Source organism: Macrobrachium nipponense, chromosome 36, assembly GCF_015104395.2.
Source record: "Macrobrachium nipponense isolate FS-2020 chromosome 36, ASM1510439v2, whole genome shotgun sequence".
Classification (NCBI taxonomy): Eukaryota; Metazoa; Arthropoda; class Malacostraca; order Decapoda; family Palaemonidae; genus Macrobrachium; species Macrobrachium nipponense.
The window spans coordinates 57,113,722-57,132,060 of NC_087220.1; the positions used below are offsets into that span (position 1 = coordinate 57,113,722).

Consider the following 18,339-nt stretch of genomic DNA (forward strand, 5'->3'; position numbering starts at 1 on the left):
ATTCTTAAAAAAAAAAAAAAGTCTTGAACCATCTGGACACTCAAAAGGCAATCGTAATAGTTCGTATCTTAGCTTAGACAACTTCGAACAGACTCTGCGTGAATGTTAACAAACTCTTCTTCCTCCCGGTCACGTGAGAAGGAAGCCAGGTCTTCGAAAAAGGGAGATTTTGAGAGTAAAATGACAAAACAGAGTAATCAGTCAATCACTTAGTTACTGAGCCACTTATCTCGGGCGGGGTCCAACTGACCTTTCGCGCATGCTAAAGAAGCTTACTTCTTTTTTTTTTCTTTCCTGAAGTCAGGAGAGGTGCAAAAGAAGTGTAGTGTATATAAGTTTCACCGGTTTTGTTGGAAAAGGTCGAGGGTTGAAGCCAGTTTTGCTTTGGAGGAGATCGTATTAAACCTGGTGGTAGGGTCGACTATAATAGCGACCTTGAGGGGCGCCGGCCGCCGCTCACCCCTTTCTTTTTCGTATAAAAGACCACCGTCCAGATGCAGTCCTCACATTCCGACTCGAAAAACCGACTCCGACATGAACACCGTTAGTTGCTACCTCTTTCCGGCTGTCCTAGAGCGAGAGCCCTCGCTGGCATAAGGCTAACTTGAACTAAAATGAGTATAAGAAGCCCCAAGAGATTTTTAAACCTGGAAACATTAGACTGTAAGACTAAACAACCTTTTTCTCTTAATAACGCCAAACTCTAAATATTATTCTCTCCAGGCACTGTTCTTCGTTCTCCTGGGCGTGGCTGCAGCCGCCCCGGCCCCCGAAAAGCTACCCGAAGCAGGAGGGGCTGCCCCACTACCCATCGCCATCATGAGACAGGTCCAGGTCAACCCAGACGCCCTCGGTGCCCACAGCTCCGACTTCGAAGCCGAGAACGGCATCGTCTTCCAGTTTTCTGGATCTGAGGGAGCTCTCGGCGGAGCCAACATGATCGGATCCTGGAGGTAAACAATAGCTCTCTCCTCTCTCTCTCTGTCTCTCTCTCTCTCTCTCTCTCTCTCTCTCTCTCTCTCTCTCTCAGTTAACTGATGCTCCAAAGAGCTATAATCCTGACCATTTCTTAGAGAAAACGAAGACATTAAAATAACTTCATCTCGTTTCCTTCCAGCTACCCTCAAGCCGACGGAACCTTAGCTGAGGTCACCTTCGTGGCCGACGAGAACGGATTCCAGCCCCAGTCCTCGTTGTTGCCAGTGGCTCCAGCCTTCCCCCACCCCATCCCCCAGTTCGTTCTCGACCAGATCGAGTTCGCCCGTCTCGAAGACGAGAGGCTGGCGAGGGAAGAGGCAAATAAGGCCTAGAAAAAGCCTAAGACCTTCAGGTCTACGAAAATGTGCTTTTAAGTTTAAGATGTGTTTTTGTTATTGTAAAAATGACGTGTTTAAGTTTCATCACCTCGTTGCTTCTGATGGACTCCAGATGTAAGTGATGTGATTCACTTCTCTTTTTTTTTATCTTTAATAAATGAAAGTAAGATTTCTGTGTTTGGATTTGACTTTCAAGAAGAATTATATCAATGACTCTTATTACAGTTCTTGAGAATGACAACCAAACTAAAGACAGGAAAGTGTAGAATTTGTAATGAAAAATCAACGAGAAAGTCGATTCAGTAGCTCAAAAAACAAGAATATTTTCTTATAAAAACAATAACAGCAATAACTATTAACAAAAACAACATATGAAAGTTAAATAAAAGAGAAGGAAGATTGAATTAAATCTTACAATACGAATTGCCAATATATATATATAAGAATGTTAGGATAACTGGAAATCTGAGTAATTAACCCAGGATGAGTTTGGACATATCACAACAAACTGATTTTTGAGTATACTAAGAGAAAGTGAGTAGAGTGATAATGAAATTATATTATACAATGTAATGAACAATAAAATGAACATATAAATTTAGTAATGAACAATGGAATATAATAATTAATAATAAAAAGTAAATGATTCAGTTGAGAGATATAAAGAGGAATGTAGTAATGCGTTTCTGTTCCGTGACCCAAAAAGAAGTGTTAAGGAACCTTACTTCATATATGCTGATACACATACAACTTAAAAATTAGGCTAAAATATTCAGAAATATGTTGATTATAATGTACATGATGAACATAGCCAAATATTCAGTGAAGTTGATAAAGAGGTGATATACAATGACTGACTAGGAATTAATTCCACTAGTTCTCCTGGAACTGACGAGAACATGTAAGCATGAATTCCTGCTTAATTGAGAATTCACTAAATTCCCGAATATACCCGGAACTTCTTACATTCCAGAATCTCTATAAATTACTATGTCTCTGTGAGACCTGACTTAATTCCTGAACCTGGGTGGCGAATTTAAAGCTTTCTAAGACCTGATTAAGTGACTACTCTTCCCTGGGATGTGAGGATATTCCAAAACCTGGAAAGTGACCAAGATCCGTAAGTTCCCAAGTACCTAAGACTTCCTGGGAACACAGTGGGGACTGGTGAAGATTCTTAAGCCTTACTTGGTAAGTGGCTAGATTTCTGAGCCTTCCTGGATACTGACAAAAACTGTCAATATCTCTGATGACTGAGACTCTTCAGGGATTCTACAGCATTCTTATAAGCTTCTTGGGAATTAGAATGATGATTCAGCCTCCCAAGAATGAGAACAAACTCCTGGGACAACCAGGGAGCTGACCCAGGTCCTAAATTTATCACGGACATGAGAAAATTCTTAAGTGTCCTTTGGAACTGAGTGATTTGGTAATCCACTATAAAAACTGGGTAATTTCCTGTGAACTGGAATGAATCCTTCGACTAACTGGGTGCTGAAAATTCCTGAAATTGGGAATCAGTTTGAACCTCTCATAGAATCGAAGCTAGCACATCTCAGGTAGAAGTCCAGAGTGCCACCAACCAGGGACTGGGTAAAGCATTTAGTTTTATTGACCAAGTAAGTGATTGCGATGGAAATACACACAGCAACAGACAATATCTAAAATGAACGCCCACTTCACATCGAGATCGAACCCGGGTTACCTGATGGGTTGCAGTGGCTCAGGTAACTCCACGGGTTAATTACATAGGTCCCAAAATCTTTGATGACCTTTGTACTGAGGATGGTAGTGCCTCTTACTCAAGAGGTCAATGATTCTTTCTTAGTGTGAGGTAGATAGTCAATTTTTCATGATTATCTGGAATTGACTGGAATTTAAGGAGTCTCTGAGAACTGAAAACATTACCAAGACTTGCTGGGAACTGGTTAAAGTACCAAGACTCCTTAGGAACGCAAGAATGTCTAAAACTCCATTGGGACTAGCTGAAGTCCCACGACTCCCTCGGAATTGGCCAAAGTTCTAAGACTCGAAGGGCAATGCCAAACGATCTAAGACTCTCCATGAAATTGACAAAATTCCTAAGACCGGTAAGCACTGATTAAATTCCTAAGGCTCCTAGGAAAATGACAAAAGTCCCAGGACTCTTGGAAAATTGACAAAATTCTTAAGACACAGAAAGCTGACAATATTCCTAAGATTCACAATGAATTGACAGCATTCTAAAGACTCACAGGAACTGATTCAATAACTAAGAATCTCCTGGTAATTGCTAAAATTCCTAAGAATCTACCAGGAATTGCTAAAATTCCTAAGAATCTCCTGGGAACTGCTAAAATTCCTTAGGAAGCTGACAAGATTCCTAAGACTCACAGGGAATTGACAGCATTCTTAAGACTCACAGGAACTTATTAAATTCCTAAGAATTTCCTGGAAATTGCTAAAATTCCTAACAATCATAGGAAGCTGACAATAATCCTAAGATTACAAGGGAATTGAAAGCATTTTTAAGACTCACAGGAACTGATTGAATTCCTAAGAATCTCCTGGGATTTGCTAAAATTTCTAAGGCTCGTAGGAAGCTCAGGGAATGAACAGCATTCTTAAGACTGACAGGAACTGATGCAATTCCTAAGAATCGCATGGGAATTGCTAAAAATTCCTAAGACTCACAGGAAGCTTATCCAATTCCCAGGACTCCCTTGAAAACATCATGATTCCCAACACTGACAGGAAAGTTACCAAAGTTCTAAGAGTTCATAATATTATCTAAAGTTTCCTTGGAATCCAGTGAGAACTGTCTAAGTTTCCTAGCTTCCCTTGGGCTCATGCAAGGCAGAGAGTAGGTTAATGCTCCAAAATGTATGATAGAATAACAGTAAAGGAGAGACAGATTGACAGATAGACCCCAGAATTTCAATATCACCGCCTTTCCCCCCAAAAAACAAGGCCAACTGAAGCACAAAATGTTTGACATTTGAGCCATCCTAAAGAAGTGAGGTTCATGTTATGATCTTGCTTCCTGAGGCGAGTAAGAAGAAGAAGAAGAAGAAGAAGAAGAAGAAGAAGAAGAAGAAAAATAGGAGGAGGAGGAGGAGGAGGAGGAGGAGGAGGAGACAAGGCCAACTAAAGTACAAAATGTTTGACATCTGAGCCATCCTAGAGAAGTGAGGTTCATGTTGTGATCTTGCTTCCTGAGGCGAGAAGAAGAAGAAGAAGAAGAAGAAGAAGAAGAAGAAGAAGAAGAAGAAGAAGAAGAAGAAGAGGAGGAGAGGAGGAGGAGGAGGAGGAGGAGACAAGGCCAACTAAAGCACAAAATGTTTGACATCTGAGCCATCCTAGAGAAGTGAGGTTCATGTTATGATCTTGCTTCCTGAGGCGAGTAAGAAGAAGAAGAGGAGGTGGAGTAGGAGGAGGAGTAGGAGGAGGAGGAGGAGGAGATGCTCATGTTTACTGAAGCGTAACTGAAGATGTCCCACAAGATTATAGTCGACTGGTGACTAGTATTTGTTACGTCATGTCATTACTCAGAGCTGAATGACACTCTGTTTTTTTGGGAAAATACGAAATTTGTTCGTGATTATTTGGGCATCAGAAGAGCAGCAGCAGAGGCAAAAACAACGTTTATTACAACAACAAAAGGAGCAATAATAATAATAATAATAGTATAGTTCCAGATACGCGTATAAGTCTGCTCAAGCAAGTAATTCAGCACAGGTTGGGATGATGAGAAAATAGACACGACAGAGAGAGAGAGAGAGAGAGAGAGAGAGAGAGAGAGAGAGAGAGAGAGAGAGAAACGATGGACAGACCATCTGCCTATCATCCTACATTAAGAAGCCCACATCCCTTTCACTTAAAGCCACCCCCCAAAAAAAAAAAAACTCATAAATAAAAAAAGACAAAAATTAAGACTTGACCAACCAACGTCATCCAGAAACGAGGTCACAAGACGACTGCCCTATGCAAAAGGGAGATGGGTAAAGTGGGCACGTTCTCTCAAAGGTGACCTTGTGTCAAAGGGCATCATTATCATTACCACCCCTTCTTGGCGTATATATAAAGAAGTCTGGGGCAGTTGCTTCACACAGACGAATCTCGACAAACACAACGACATCATGAAGACCGTGAGTTCTGATGGGAAGGATTTAATGGCATTTGGGATTTATCCTTAGGATTTTTCGTGTTTAATTTCCTGTGGGATTTATTTGTTTTATATCGACTGGGGATTTTTTATTATCAATTTTCAGTGGGATTTATTCTTTTTTATTTCTCCTGTTGGATTTTTATACTTAATTTGCAATTGGGTTTAGTATAGGGGGATTATTATATCTCATTTGCAAAGGGATTAATTTTGGCGATTTTTCATACTTAATCTGCAACAAACTTTCTCTTGCTGGATTTTTTAATTTAATTTTCAATGGGATTAATCTTGGTGATTTTCGTATTTAACTTGAAATATGATTCTCGTGAGGGACTTTAATATTTTGGAATGGAATTTAAAATCTGATAATGAATAATCTTAACGTGTAGAGGAGATTTAAAAATGTCTAGTAACAAAGAAGGACTTACGTGGGATGGGATTTCTCAATGGAGATTTTTATATACAATTTACAATGGATTAATTGTATTTTGGTGAATACATTTAACGTACAGAGGAGATTTTAAAGTCTGATAATAAAGAAGGATTTACTGGGCAGGAGGTTCCTCTAGAGGGATTTTTCTCATTAAGTTGGATTTATTATTCATTAACAAATATTTTTTTTTAACATATAAAAGATAGATTTTCGCCTGCATCCAGGATCTCAAAAGTGAAAATAATCTTTGGAAAATAATAATCCTCAAGTATTATTCATATCATAAGAATATGATATGCATATTTGACATAATAATGATATAAATGAGGTCTTTATTGGTCTTTTAATCTTATAAAAATTCCCAAATCTTCAGGCCATCATTTTCGCCCTGTTGGCTTTGGCCTCAGCCGCCCCTGCCCCTGAGAAATTAGCAGCAGAAGCAGAAGTAGGAGGGGCTGCCCCACTACCCATCGCCATCGTAAGACAGGTCCAGGTCAACCCAGATGCCCTCGGTGCCCACAGCTCCGACTTCGAAGCCGAGAACGGCATCGTCTTCCAGTTTTCCGGATCCGAGGGAGCCCTCGGCGGAGCCAACATGATCGGATCCTGGAGGTAAACAATAGCTCTCTCTCTCTCTCTCTCTCTCTCTCTCTCTCTCTCTCTCTCTCTCTCTCTCTCTCTCTCTCTCTCTCTCTCTCAGTAAACTGATATCATAGAGTTATAATCTTTATCATTTCTTTGAGAAAACGAAGACATTAAAATAACCTCTTCCCGTTTTCTTCCAGCTACCCACAAGCCGACGGAACCTTAGCTGAGGTCACCTTCGTGGCCGACGAGAACGGATTCCAGCCCCAGTCCTCGTTGTTGCCAGTGGCTCCCGCCTTCCCCCACCCCATCCCCCAGTTCGTCCTCGACCAGATCGAGTTCGCCCGTCTCGAGGACGAGAGGAGGGTCAAAGAAGAGGCCACTCAGGCTTAGAGAAACTGAGAAGATGTAGTAGAAGAAGAATGAATGTCTTTTGTAAAATGTTTTGACTTTCGAGATCCGCTGGACGACTCTTAGTTGCGTGATGCTGTTTTGAATAAATTATACGAAAAGATTTCTTAGTTTCAGTCTCATCTTTTATTGACTACTGGGAAATGGGGAGAAGTCTAGATACTTATCAAACCCTTCAAGAAGATGATGTAGGAACTGTATCATAAAGAAAGGTCTTTGGAAACTGTCAAACTGTCATAAGATCCAAGAGAGAGTTGTAGGTGCTATTTCAACAAAAACAGTGTTATTTATTTTCCGAAAATTGTCAACTAAATTGTGCTTATTATGGTAATGATAATAATTACATTTTTGTGAAGAAGACCTTTTAAACAGGTAGTGTTTTGCGAAAGTGATACCTGCATTCATTCTATATAGATTTTGTTCTATATTTCTGATATTTGTAACTATTAGGAAGACAGAGAAAATCATATGAAAACTAAATGCAACTGATGAAGCTATTATCATTATTATTATTATTACTAGCAAACATATGTATACAGAAATTATGTATGAAAATTCGTATAGCAACTAAGTCTACGGGCGTAACCAGCCTCGTTTCCCTTCTTATCCCAACCCCCTTCCGAGGGGGGTGGTAGAGGTAGGATGAAACCCCATTATAAACCATCTTTGGGGTCCCCACTATATCCCTGCCAAGTTTCATGCCCATCGGACCAGCCGTTTGGCAGTGATTGAATGACAGACGGATGGACAGACATAACGCCCATTTCAGTAAGATTATTATTATTATTATTATTATCATTATTATTATTTTTTTTTTGGCTCTATCACAGTCCTTTAATTCGACTGGGTGGTATTTATAGTGTTGGGGGGTTCCGGGTTGCATCCTGCCTCCTTAGGAGTCCATCACTTTTCTTACTATGTGCGCCGTTTCGAGGATCACACTCTTCTGCATGAGTCCTGGAGCTACTTCAGCCTCTAGTTTTTGCAGGTTCCTTTTCAGGGATCTTGGGATCGTGCCTAGTGCTCCTATGATTATGGGTACGATTTCCATTGGCATATCCCATATCCTTTTTATTTCTATTTTCAGGTCTTGATACTTATCCATTTTTTCCCTTTCTTTCTCTTCAACTCTGGTGTTCCATGATATTGCGACATCAATGAGTGATACTTTCTTCTTGATTTTGTCAATCAACGTCTCGTCTGGTCTATTTGCACGTATCACCCTATCTGTTCTGATACCATAGTCCCAGAGGATCTTTGCCTGATCGTTTTCTATCACTCCCTCAGGTTGGTGCTCGTACCACTTATTACTGCAAGGTAGCTGGTGTTTCTTGCACAGGCTCCAGGGGAGGGCACTTGCTACTGAATCATGCCTCTTTTTGTACTGGTTCTGTGCAAGTGCCGGACATTCGCTTGCTATGTGGTTTATGGTTTCATTTTTCGTATTGCACTTCCTACATATGGGAGAGATGTTATTTCCGTCTATCGTTCTTTGAACATATTTGGTTCTTAGGGCCTGATCTTGTGCCGCTGTTATCATTCCTTCAGTTTCCTTCTTGATTATTATTATTATTATTATTATTATTATTATTATTATTATTATTATTATTATTATTATTATATGCACAAACTCAGAACTAATCTCCCTTACAATGATATACTACCCACTGACCACATCCAGGTAAGAAGTCATCAATATACCTTCTACTCACCTGTAGTCTACCTTGGCAACAAGAGGACCCCAAAGCATAGTACCCAGCTCATACCCTCATTCATTCTATTTGAAAATGACGGTGCCCGCCTTATAATCAACAAGGTATCCAAGGGCATTTTGTAAAGGTATTAATACCCAGTTGCCAGTTTGCCCTTCAGAAAATGATTATCAGGAGATACAAAAAGGATTAGTTAACAGATCACCAAGCAATGATTATCAGGAGTTATGAAGAGGATCAGCGAACAGATCACCAAGCAATGATTATCAGACATTATCAAAAGGATCAGTAATATAGGTACTGATTTCTGTTATCATTAGTTTGTTGGATGTCCTCAGGGTATGTTGTTGTCAGGATGGGGAGAGGGAGGGGTAGGAGGGGGTTGGGGTTGGGGGAGGAGGGAATAAGAAGAGAGGAGGGGGAGGGTGGAAAATTGAGTTTGATGACCAGTTTTGGTTAACTGGATCCTGGAGAGGCCATTGGTCATTGAAAATTAGAGAAGAAAAGTCAAAGAAGAAAAGAAGAATGAGATAGAGAGAGAGAGAGAGGAGAGAGAATAGAGAATGAGAGAGAGATGGAAGAGAGAGAAGAGAGAGAGAGAGGAGAGAGAGAGAGAGCGCACCAAAACAGCCTGGAAACACCCACATTACACCAACACTTCTAAACCATCCCAAACCGGAAACAGGTGAGGATTAATAGAGGCCAATTAAAAAAAAAAATTTCCCCCTCAAACAAAAATGGCTGAAACAGAATCGCCTGTCTGAGGTGAGATCAGCCGAGCGTAAAAAGATCTTTTACCTGAAGCTGAATAATAATAAAATAATAATAATAATATAATAATATAATAATAATAATAATAATATAAATAAATGAAACCATAAACCATTCATCACATAGCAAGCTAATGCCCGGCACTTGCACAGAACCAGTCCAAAAAGAGGTATGATTCAGTGGCAAAAGCCCTCCACTGGAGCCTGTGCAAGAAACATCAGCTACCTTGCAGTAATAAGAGGTACGAGCACCAACCTGAGGGAGTGATAGAAAACGATCAGGCAAAGATCATCTGGGACTATGGTATCAGAACAGATAGGGTGATACGTGCAAATAGACCAGACGTGACGTTGATTGACAAAATCGAGAAGAAAGTATCACTCATTAATGTCGCAATACCATGAGACACCAGAGTTGAAGAGAAAGAAAGGGATGGATAAGTATCAAGATCTGAAAATAGAAATAAGAAGGATAGGGGATATGCCAGTGAAAATTGTACCCATAATCATAGGAACATTAGGCACGACCCCAAGATCCCTGAAAAGGAATCTGGAAAAACTAGAGGCTGAAGTAGCTCCAGGACTCATGCGGAAGAGTGTGATCCTAGAAACGACGACCATAGTAAGAAAAAGAGATGGACTCCTAAGAGGCAGGATGCAACCTGGAACCCCACACTATAAATACCACCCAGTCGAATTGGAGGACGGTAATAAACCAAACCACCACCAAAAAAAAAAAAAAAAAAAAAAAAAAAAAAAAAAAAAAAAAAAAAAAAAAAAAAAAAAAAAAAATAATAATAATAATAATAATAATAATAATAATATATGTAGGTTGAAGACCTTCAATAATACAGGTCTTTTTGAAAAATAATGGCTATATCTGCCGCGTTTATTTTGTATAGAATTTTCTCTGTTATACATTGTGTCCCTAAAGTCCCAGTACCATTACAAGTATTTATTGCTCAGAAACCATATAACATAGAGTAATGTAGTTTTTTTTGTAGAATGTCCTACATTTCTTCAAGTGTACATTCAGAGCACTTCATTCTACAAAATACTGCATTACTCTGTTACATGGTTTCTGAGCAATAAATACTTGTAATAGTACTGGGACTTTATGGACACCCTGTATAGTATATTCAATTTGCCAAATACCACGTTTTTGACACGAATCCCCCATTTGGCGTTTTAATAGCTAACTTGAGTACAGAGGAAAAGTCAGTAGTAAGAAGAATAGCCATTATTTCCAATAATAATAATAATAATAATAATAATAATAATAATAATAATAATAATAATAATAATAATAATAATAATAATAATAATAATAATAGTCTAAGGTTCGTAGCTTTGGTGTAGTCTGTCGTAGTTAGAATCTGATCCGGATCAGAATCTGACTACGACAATAATAATAATAATAAAATAATAAAAATAATAAAAATAATAAAAATAAAATAACAATAACAATAAAACAATAGCAATAGCAATAGCAATAGCAATAATAATAATAATAATAATAAAATAATAATAATAATAATAATAATAATAATAATAATAATAATAACCAGTACAAAAAGAGGCATGATTCAGTGGCAAAAGCCCTCCACTGGAGCCTGTGCAAGAAACATCAGCTACCTTGCAGTAATAAGTGGTACGAGCACCAACCTGAAGGAGTGATGAGTTAAAATAAGGGGAAAACGATCAGGCAAAGATCCCTCTGGGACTATGTATCAGAACGGATAGGGTGATACGTGCAAACAGACCAGACGTGACGTTGATTGACAAAGTCAAGAAGAAAGTATCACTTATTGATGTCGCAATACCATGAGACACCAGAGTTGAAGAGAAAGAGAGGGAAAAAATGGATAAGTATCAAGATCTGAAAATAGAAATAAGAAGGATATGGGATATGCCAGTGGAAATCGTACCCATAATCATAGGAGCACTAGGCACGATCCCAAGATCCTTGAAAAGGAATCTGAAAAAACTAGAGGCTGAAGTAGCTCCGGGCCTCATGCAGAAGAGTGTGATCCTATTAGAAACGGCACACATAGTAAGAAAAGTGATGGACTCCTAAGGAGGCAGGATGCAACCCGGAACCCCACACTATAAATACCACCCAGTCGAATTGGAGGACTGTGATAGAGCAAAAAAAAAAAAAAAAAAAAAAAAAATAATAATAATAATAATAATAATAATATTTCCACTAACATTTCTGACTGTTATAAACTGTATCACGAACAAGATACAATTCCCCTTTCTCCTTAATATGATCACCTCATAGATTAAGTCTAAATAAAAAATAAAAAAAATACCACAATAAAACCGATATGTATAAACGAACACCGACCAGGAGATTAAAAGCAGGTCAGCCGAGGTCAACCAGGAGACCGGTTACGGTTGCGACGTCCCTAGACAGGTGAACTTCAAGAAGAAGAAGAAGAAGAAGAAGAAGAAGAAGGAGTAGGAGTGACCTTCCGTCACCCGATCTTCCCCAGGTATATAAATGACCAGGTGACCAACTGGTCATCACAAACGAGTCCCCGACAGTCTTCGAGTAAAGACGAAATTTGCGACGATCTTCGACGATGCAGACCGTAAGTTTGGCATTATTGTCATCATTATTATCATTCAGGAGATGGACTCTTTTGCTTAGAAATTCACCATCTTGTAAGAAATCAGTCTCTGTAATAAACAGCCACAATTATATAGCAAAATGTATTATACTGATTACGTTTTACTTAGTAATACAGTTTGCTCTATACTTGTGGATTTTTATTGTATGAACCCTATTCATATGGAAAAATCCCAGAGAGGTTGTAAAGTAATGGAAAAGCTTAGATAATCCAGTGTATTGTAAGGTACTGGAATGGTCGAGACAATCCAGAGTATTGTAAAATACCGGAATGGTCTAGACAATCCAGAAGATTGTAAGGTACTGGAATAGTTTAGACAATCCCGGACGTTACAGGGGGCTCAGAGGGTTGAGACTATTTTAGACGCCTGATGTAGACCTCCTGGACTCTGCACAACAAACAGATTTGACCTAAACAATCCCACCATCTCAATGAGTTAATTGAACTCCCCTAATCAACAGGCAGTCATCTTCGTTCTACTGGCCTTGGCCTCAGCAGCTCCTGCTCCTGAGAAATTAGCAGAAGCAGAAGAAGCAGGGGCAGCAGAATCAACAGCAGCAGTAGCAGGTGGGGCTCCCCCTCCTCTAGTTGCCATCATCAGACAGACCCAGGTCAACCCAGATGCCCTCGGTGCCCACAGCTCCGACTTCGAAGCCGAGAACGGCATCGTCTTCCAGTTCTCTGGATCTGAGGGAGTCCTCGGTGGAGCCAATATGATTGGATCTTGGAGGTAAACAATGGCTCGCTCTCTCTCTCTAAACTGACATCATAGAGAGCTATAATCTTCATTATTTCTTAGAGAAAACGAAGACATTAAAGTAACCTCTTCCCGTTTTCTTCCAGCTACCCACAAGCCGACGGAACCTTGGCTGAGGTCACCTTCGTGGCCGACGAGAACGGATTCCAGCCCCAGTCCTCGTTGTTGCCAGTGGCTCCCGCCTTCCCCCACCCCATCCCACAGTTCGTCCTCGACCAGATCGAGTTCGCCAGGCTTGAGGACGAGAGGGCGGCTCAAGAAGGTGCTACCAGCGCTTAAGATTTCTAAGATTGTCAAGTGCCGTTAAATTGACAGTGGATTGGGTCTATGTACCCAACTCAGCCCCGAATAACCTTCCATAAGCTGTGGATCTGTTATTGTCATGTTTACCTCGTCTTTGGTAGCTTTGTTTCGACGTAAATGACTGATTCGCTGGACGTATCAAACGAAGTGGTGTGTATGAATCCTGTATTATTTCATTAAAGCTGTTAAAATGACCATAGTACTGCTCCATATACCTATAGAACCTTCCTTCTTTTGTTAAGATAATACATAGATTCGTATAAACTTTCCGTGCAAAATAGTTCAGATGGTTTGGGTTGACTACCCAGCTTCCTTCAAGAGTTAGAACATGTCTCAGGAACTACTTTACTAAACCTCGTTAACTTCCATACGATGGCAGTAACGGAAAAGCTACCATTTTTACACTTTAAAAGCTTGTCCACACGACCGGGCCTGATCGGCGGACCTTCCCTCTAACGGGCACACTTGACGGGCAAACTGTCAAATTGCCCGATGGGTCCTGTAGCAAAATCACCATGGTAGTGCCCGATGGCTTGAGCTTCGACCCTGGCAGGCTTAAGTTAACCAAATATATTTCTTTTACCGAGCCATTCTTTGCACCATATTCTCTTCACACACAAAGCAATTATCGTGCCACACAATATCTTCTTTGAGGTAGGCACCATGTTTGTTGTACCGCACTGGACACACTACTGGCATCGTTGGGCATGCCCACCTCTCCATCGCCTCACCCATGTGGACAACATTCATGGGTAAAGCCCGCCAGTATTTGCCTGTAAACCCCGGAGCATGCCGATCAGGCCCGTTCGTGTGGACAGGCCTTAAGCCCCCCACAATTTGCCCGTCAACCCCGGAGCACACCGATCAAGCCTGCTCGTGTGGACAAGCCTTAAGCCCGCCACAATTTGCCAGTCAACCCCGGAGCATGCCAATCAGGCCCGCTTGTGTGGACAGGCCTTAACGTACCGTGAGCTTGAAATATGAAGCCAAAGCCTTCATAGCTTTCTTACATCAGAAACAAGAAGTGTCTTACTACTCTCGTTCAGAGGACTATGTTTGAATTATATACCAACTGAAGTAACCCTAACGTCTGCAGAGCTTAGGTCAACAAAAAATACATCAGCAATAAGTGCTCTTCTATAGCAGTGTTGCCATAAGCCACAGTAACTGCTGTGAATGCTTTCATGTCAAGAACTGGTTAGCAGTCTTGCCTGTATTACCCATACCATGAAAACTGCCTTAAAAAACTCTAGAAATAGTTCCACCACTAACTAAGCCTATCACCCAAACGTTTCTGGGATCTTGTCGGCAGTATTAATGCTTCAAGGCTTAATAGTTAAGTAGTTCAAATATTTTTTTCTCCTGCAACTTCTTAAGAGCTTACAAGATTTAAAGTTCTCATTTTGATCAAGAACTTACTCTGAACATTGAGGTATTGTGTATACAGTTTACCCCTCGACTATGCATCTGCAAGGTAATAAGACATCGAAGGTAACATCTGCATGATATAAATAATACACTGCAGTTTATTCAAAAGATAGTTACCTCAATACTAAAGCACCTCTTAAGTGTACAGCATACTTTTGTTGAAAATTTTCAGCACTTGTTACTTACTCTTGTAACCTATTTACCTTTGAATTTCAAAAGTGCACCCGTATTTTTGTACTAGTGAACTTGCTGTTTACCCTTCCACTGTACAACATCTGCCAAAGGGTATGAAGTCATTGATGCCAAATGGTAAGAAGTCGTTGAAGGTAACTTATTGCCTTCGGTCTTTACAAGTCTTTCAAAAGTGAAGCATCCACAGCTTCTCTATGGCTTTGATGTATTAATTAACCCAATACATCAGATACATATACTGCAGAAGACCCTGTAGTTTCGAGAGACCATTAGTTATCAATACCAATGCACCTCTTCAGTGCACATGCCATTGCTCAAGTATTTCAGCACTAATGAAACTTAATTACCTTTAATAAAAAGTGCATCCATTTTTTGTACTACCATTGCTCTTGCAACACTAGAATCTTTGGGAAAATTGTGCAGAGTACTGATAATGACCAGTTTCAAATCCACTTCAATTATAGACCAAAACTACAGTAAAATAATTTTATTTTAACCTAATTAATTTTATTTGAAGTATTTTTAAAGGTCAAATGAACAAAAACTTCATTTTCTTTTTCTCTCCTTGAAGTTTAGTTATTAATGTAGTAAAAGCTATATAGACATTCTAAAATGGGCAGATACGTCGTGAGCAGAATAGACCAGAACAGTACAAAGTCAGCTAATAAAACTTCAGTCAACGATGAATTCAGAAAAGAGGCCTAAGCACAGATCTTTCTTAACCTGTACCAATGGGTTTTACTGTAGTTTGACAATGCTTCGTACCAGTCCAATCAGCTCTTAGCACAAATCTTTACCAGTACAAATGTATTTTAAAGTGTGAATGCCTTGTACCAGTCAAATCAGAGCACTATCTTCTACAGAGGTTCTCCAGAGCAGAGGTTCTCCAGAAACTGTCCTTACTTAAGAGTATGGGGTCACCCAAATACGAAAGTCATTCACCAATCCATTCCGAGTAATCTTCATCAGGTAAGAACTTCAGATTCAATACAACCCAACGCTAGGCTTCCAAACCATCTTAAGTCCCACAAACATGATGAGCAGCAGGATACCTCATATGAATCCAGCAAATCAATCGATTCAGTCGTACCAAAACTTTATACCTCACACAAGCGCACAGTATTGATCACACAATACTGATCACACATCTGAAAGGTAATTTTATTAATTCTTTTTTTTAAGCCACCCGGCAAAGGTGGACTTTTTGGAAGCTTAAGTTTGTTTGGACAAAATTTTAAATAGAATATAGAATTTCATGGCGACTATTTTAAGTTAACTCTGCACAAATTTACTGTTAAATTTACTGTTAAAACTGACAATTACATTAAGTTACAGTAAATTTAAATTAAAACCAAAGGGAGGACTTAATTGTACTTAAAACTTAATATCCCAATAAGGTCTTAAAATCAACTATACAATATAAACTTTGTAAAATTACTAGGGTAACATTAATTCGTAACTAGTTACTTCAATCAATTCACTATAATTTTATTTCGTTTGATGAAAAAATTCACTCCAAACATATTTTTCAAAATTACAATCTCATTCACACTAACTTCAAGACACTGACACCTAAAACTATTCTTACCTTTTAAAAGGAATTTTAATAAATTTGAACCAAATTTAAGGCTAATTCCCTCATCGCAAAATCTGAAAAAGTTTTAAAAACTCTAGACTGAAACTTAACAAGATTAAGGTTCTAACTCTCAGCATAATTGACTAAGAAATACTAACCATTAAACTTGTTGCTAACCAAAATACTAGCCATCCAATACTAAAATCCTAGCTATTTAGCAACATTACAAGGTAGTAAATACCAAAAATTGCTACCCAAAACACTAGCCACCGCACACAATCTTAGCCATCATAAAAAAATTTGCTAACCAATATACTAGCCATCAAACCATTACAATTCTAGCCCCTTTATATAACCAAAATACCTGCCATCGAACACTTAAAAATCCTGTCCACTTAACAAAACCTTAAGGCACTAAACAAGAGAAATCTTAGCCACTTAAGTTAAAACTTAAAACTGCAAGGCACTAACCATCAACAAATACAAACCTGAATTCTAGCCACTTGACAATCACCAGGCACTGAACACTTTACAAGAAGCACATTTATTAGCACCTTTAACCTCAAGAATCCACTTTCAAGCATGCACTTTCATCCACTTGCCTAAAAAAACTGAACAATCACTTACATTGGCAGATATGAATTCAGGACCAGAGTCAAAGCATTCTTCTGAGTTACGTTGGTGCTTAATCAGAAGATACAGATTAACCAAGTATATGTAAGGCCTAGGGTTTTTGATTAATAATGTATTGTCCATGTGTTCCCTTTGACCTGTGGAATGTGGAGAACAGTGTAGAGGTAACGACTCGAGAGTAGCTGAACAATGAGTTTCTAGGGATGGCGTGAGATAAAAATGATTAGTTAGACAATTCAATGCACGACAGCTTATGAACTCTTCTCAAAGTGCCTTTGTGAAACTGGATGCAGCTAGAACCGTGAGGCGCTATCAAACTGTGTGTTCGTATGTGCGTGTGCGCCTCTTTCTGTTAAAAGAGTGTCATACCCAAGCCTATGGGAGATTTTGACAGAGGGTCTTCAAGTCACAGGCAAAGATGCCGTGGCGTTCGCCGGGGGAGTTTTTGTGACATAGTGTTTAAGTGTCCGGCTGTTTGGGTGAGTGTTGAGTTACTTTAGCCAAAGAGTGGCTTATTATCTGTTTGACATTTTTGTGATGACATCCAATATTTAACCTCTGTCTGTTAAACTTGTGTGTGTACTTACCGGGATGTGTTCTCTATCTTTGAAACAGACGATTCTGGAATGCGGGGGGGACAAAGAATTCCCAGAGGGGTGTAGACTTTTTTTGGTGACTAGACAATGTACTGTTTCGGGGTTTTTTGGGTTAGTCTGTAAGACTGGATTACTTGATTGATTGATTTATTTATGCGTTGTTAATAAACGTTAATGTTATGACGCAACTCTCTCATTTTCATTACCTGTTAGAATGGAGAGAAAGAGGTGGAGAGAGAGAGAGAGAGAGAGAGAGAGAGAGAGAGAGAGAGAGAGAGAGAGAGAGAGAGAGAGAAAGGCTGTGAGTAATGCGGTGTGTTGGTTTGCCTTACACTCGTGTCTCACGCTTACCTTATGAATAATGGGGGGGAATCCCCCCATTAACAGTGGTGGCAGGCGGTTAAGAGGGGGTATAAAAGTTTTTTTTTTTTCTTTTTTATGCCTAGGAATGCCAATGTAGAGATGGGTGACCAGTTAGGGGTTATGACTTAGCGATAGTTTTCGAACAACAAAGCCTTTGTGGGATTGTGGAAAATCGTTAAACTGTTAGTTTTCAGTTACTTAGTGAGAAAAAAATGAGAAAATATCTATCTGTTAACTGTGCTAAAGGGAGGGAAGGATTTTGTTGGACTCAGCATTTTTCCCAGGCAGTCAGCCTAGAAGCAGTGGGCGCTCTCAGTATGACTTCTGTGTGTGATGACGAGTGTATTCCGAGATGGCAGTGCGGGTGTTGTGTTTAGTACCGCGTTTTGCGAGAATTTTGAGTTCTTGTTGTTCCCATTATGGAGTGGTGAGTGTTAAAACTATTGTTTATCAAAGGGAGAGGGTTTTTGTTTAAATATTTCAG

The 18,339-nt window shown here is 39.5% G+C and overlaps 3 protein-coding genes across 3 annotated transcripts; all 3 read left to right on the forward strand.

The window, feature by feature from the left end:
• The first annotated feature begins 387 nt into the window (after window positions 1-387).
• LOC135203703 (cuticle protein AMP4-like) lies at window positions 388-1,485 on the forward strand. The gene is made up of 3 exons (XM_064233605.1): window positions 388-543; window positions 724-953; window positions 1,118-1,485. The coding sequence occupies exons 1-3, from the start codon at window positions 535-537 to the stop codon at window positions 1,308-1,310; spliced, it is 432 nt and encodes a 143-aa protein (XP_064089675.1). The 5' UTR covers window positions 388-534; the 3' UTR covers window positions 1,311-1,485.
• A 3,854-nt stretch (window positions 1,486-5,339) lies between these two features.
• On the forward strand, window positions 5,340-6,992 carry LOC135203339 (cuticle protein AMP4-like). The gene is made up of 3 exons (XM_064233079.1): window positions 5,340-5,443; window positions 6,267-6,505; window positions 6,679-6,992. Exons 1-3 carry the CDS (start codon window positions 5,435-5,437, stop codon window positions 6,869-6,871), a joined length of 441 nt encoding a protein of 146 aa, XP_064089149.1. The 5' UTR covers window positions 5,340-5,434; the 3' UTR covers window positions 6,872-6,992.
• A 4,862-nt stretch (window positions 6,993-11,854) lies between these two features.
• LOC135203340 (cuticle protein AMP4-like) lies at window positions 11,855-13,262 on the forward strand. The gene is made up of 3 exons (XM_064233080.1): window positions 11,855-11,968; window positions 12,469-12,737; window positions 12,851-13,262. The coding sequence occupies exons 1-3, from the start codon at window positions 11,960-11,962 to the stop codon at window positions 13,041-13,043; spliced, it is 471 nt and encodes a 156-aa protein (XP_064089150.1). The 5' UTR covers window positions 11,855-11,959; the 3' UTR covers window positions 13,044-13,262.
• The last annotated feature ends 5,077 nt before the right edge of the window (window positions 13,263-18,339 follow it).